General features: G+C 42.9%; 1 protein-coding gene across 1 annotated transcript; it reads left to right on the top strand.

The window, feature by feature from the left end:
• Positions 1-1,047: 1,047 nt before the first annotated feature.
• On the top strand, positions 1,048-2,352 carry LOC125372117. The gene has a single exon (XM_048381157.1). The coding sequence runs from the start codon at positions 1,048-1,050 to the stop codon at positions 2,350-2,352; it is 1,305 nt and encodes a 434-aa protein (XP_048237114.1).
• The last annotated feature ends 305 nt before the right edge of the window (positions 2,353-2,657 follow it).

Here is a 2,657-nt window from a genome sequence, read left to right as displayed (position 1 = left end):
CAACAGTAACATGCTTTTCTTTTTCAGCCGTAAATAATCTGGATAATCCTGTTCTAACGCTGCTGAACGATCTCGTATCTGCCCTGTTTCGTAAATATTCTTGAGCTCGTTCTTGTATCTCATTCCCTATCTCCTCTATCTGTTACCTCGCCAGTAACTTTTGTCATGCTATCTTGATCACCTATTGTGTGAAATGTTTCAGACAATGCTATAACTATCTCGATAGCCTTCAGCTGACAATAATTAACTTTGTCAATCGCGTCTCGGATTTCTGTCCGAGTGGAACGATTCTCTTCATCAAGTCTTTCAAGTCTATTCGTTGCTTTAGTGAAGGCTGATTTGACTTTAGCCTTCTTGCGTCTAAGTTCCGCTATTTCTGCCACATAGTCAGGAAAGTCATGAGCTGATTTTTTAGACCCTGTTCGCCACATGACTTGGTGCACGAGATTTAGCAAGAAACAGTCAACAAATAAGTTCAAAACGTGTTTGTTGTAAACTGTGTCTCAAACTCCACTATAATTCTAACTAAATGTCAACACACGACATAACATGCAACTATTCTAAACAAACGTGCACACTGCTCTAAACTATCCAAAACCACGCTCTGCTACCATTTGTTACGCAGTGTTTTTCGAACTGACTTTATTTTCACAAAACTTGGCTATACATAGGCAATTTCACGTGCCGCACGATTTACATGAACAACAAAATCCGCGAAGCACTCAGCGTTCGCACGAATGCTCCCAGTTAACTCCCACTGGTATTCCCAGCGGACATTTCATGTTCCTGGCTATAGTTCTCCAGAACAACAGGTATACTCTGCAAAAAAAACAAAAACGGGTTCGGTCTTGACTGCCGTCGAGTTCGGACGTCTTTTGCTTCTCAGCAACTTGTCTAGTGTTATACAGCGCACTTGACTGTTTATGATACTTCCTCTTTGGTTCTTTTGGCTTTTGATTTCTCTTGTGTTGGAGTGCATTCAACCTTTTCATTTCTATTTGGTGTTTGCTGTTTGTTACAGTCAGTTGTTGGGGATTGTCCTCGGCAATGGCTGACAACAGAATGGAATGTGAGGACGGATTTAAAGTGGTGGCTTCAGGGAGGAAGCGAATTGGTCGTATTCCAGATGGTACTTCTAAAAAGGCCTGTGTTGCCAAGCCCCCTACTACTGTTCCTCCTACTCCAAGGTCTGATCTTACTTTTGTCTTTGATGAGCCACCTCGGGTCAAATCAACCACTGTTATCTTCAAAGCCGATGTAGATGAATATGATGATGGTTCACCGACCCTCTGTCAACTTATGACACAGCGTGCTTTGGCTAGAGCCTTGGCTAAGATCACTACAGAAATAGTCAGTGTTAAGCGGATGGCCAGGGGAGATGTTAGTGTCACTGCAAAAACCGTTGAGGCTGCCAAAACACTTTTGCAAGTCACAGAACTTGATGAACATTTTGTCACCCCTCATGAGCCTGAATCCTTAATGAGAACACGTGGAGTCATCTATGGTATTGATCTGGATATTGAGATGAATGAAATTGAGGACGAGTTGAAACTTGAGTTACCTCTAATGTGCTCTGCTGTGCGTCTGACTCGTGGGCCTGATAAAGTTCCCACCAAATCTGTTCTTCTTACATTTACTGGCCAGTCTTTACCGGATCATGTTGTCATTTTCTTCCAGAGATTTCCAATCCGGATATATGTTCCTCCTGCTCTTCGATGCTTCAAGTGTCAGTCCTTTGGGCATGTCTCTGCTAAGTGTAGAAGCACTCATCATGTGTGCGCTAAATGTGGAGGGAAGCACAAATACGAGGAGTGCAATGAAAGTTCCCTTAAATGTAAGAACTGTGGTGGTGCACACTCTGCGGCATATAAAGGTTGCATTAAATACCAGGAAGCTGTCCAGATTCAGAAAGTCCGAGTGGAGGGTAAGTTGTCTTATTCTCAGGCTGTTCGACAGGTGCGTGGAGATTTTGATGTCGCTCAGGTTCCAGCAGTCCCTAAACCACCTCCTGCAGCTAAACCACTGTCTCAGGTTGTTACAATTTCTGATGTTGTGTCTTTTCCTGTCATGGTGACTGCTAGTACTCAGACTGAGACTCTTGAAGTTGAATGTCAGACTGATCCTGTTGTTGACATCATGCCTGAATCATCTTGCAAACCTCTATTTAACAATGTCTCTCCTGTTGACTTTCTCAACTTTGTTATTTGTATAGTTGCTAATCTTGGCACTACTCGTGCATTCAAGTCTGATGGTCTTCAGACGATAGCGTCAGCTGCCCAGTCCCTCTTGGGGTTAAGATTGTCCCCTGATGATCTGACGAGCATGGTTAAGGGTCAACAATGGAAGTCTTAATCCATCCTTCTTATGGATCTCTTGATGCTAGATCACTCAGTGCTAACGGTCCAGGATTTAAAGTTTGTATTAAGTTTTGACCCAGATGTTTTGTCTTCAGGAGACATTCTAACTCCTAACCTCAAGCGTGTGGCAGTTTCACTACTCTATGAACTATCTAGGTACTTAGCAAACCTTTATTATGGGCAAGGTGTACATGGGCCTAGTTGCCCGAACACCTATAAAACTTTCTAACAATCAATCAATCAATCTGCAAAAAACGTCTGTCTGACGGAGTATTGCCGACATCCATGCACAATTAATAC

The sequence above is a fragment of the Haliotis rufescens genome, unplaced genomic scaffold (genome assembly GCF_023055435.1).
Source record: "Haliotis rufescens isolate VD_foot unplaced genomic scaffold, xgHalRufe1.0.p SCAF_36, whole genome shotgun sequence".
NCBI classification, from domain to species: domain Eukaryota; kingdom Metazoa; phylum Mollusca; class Gastropoda; order Lepetellida; family Haliotidae; genus Haliotis; species Haliotis rufescens.
This window is presented reverse-complemented; position numbering and strand designations above follow the sequence as displayed.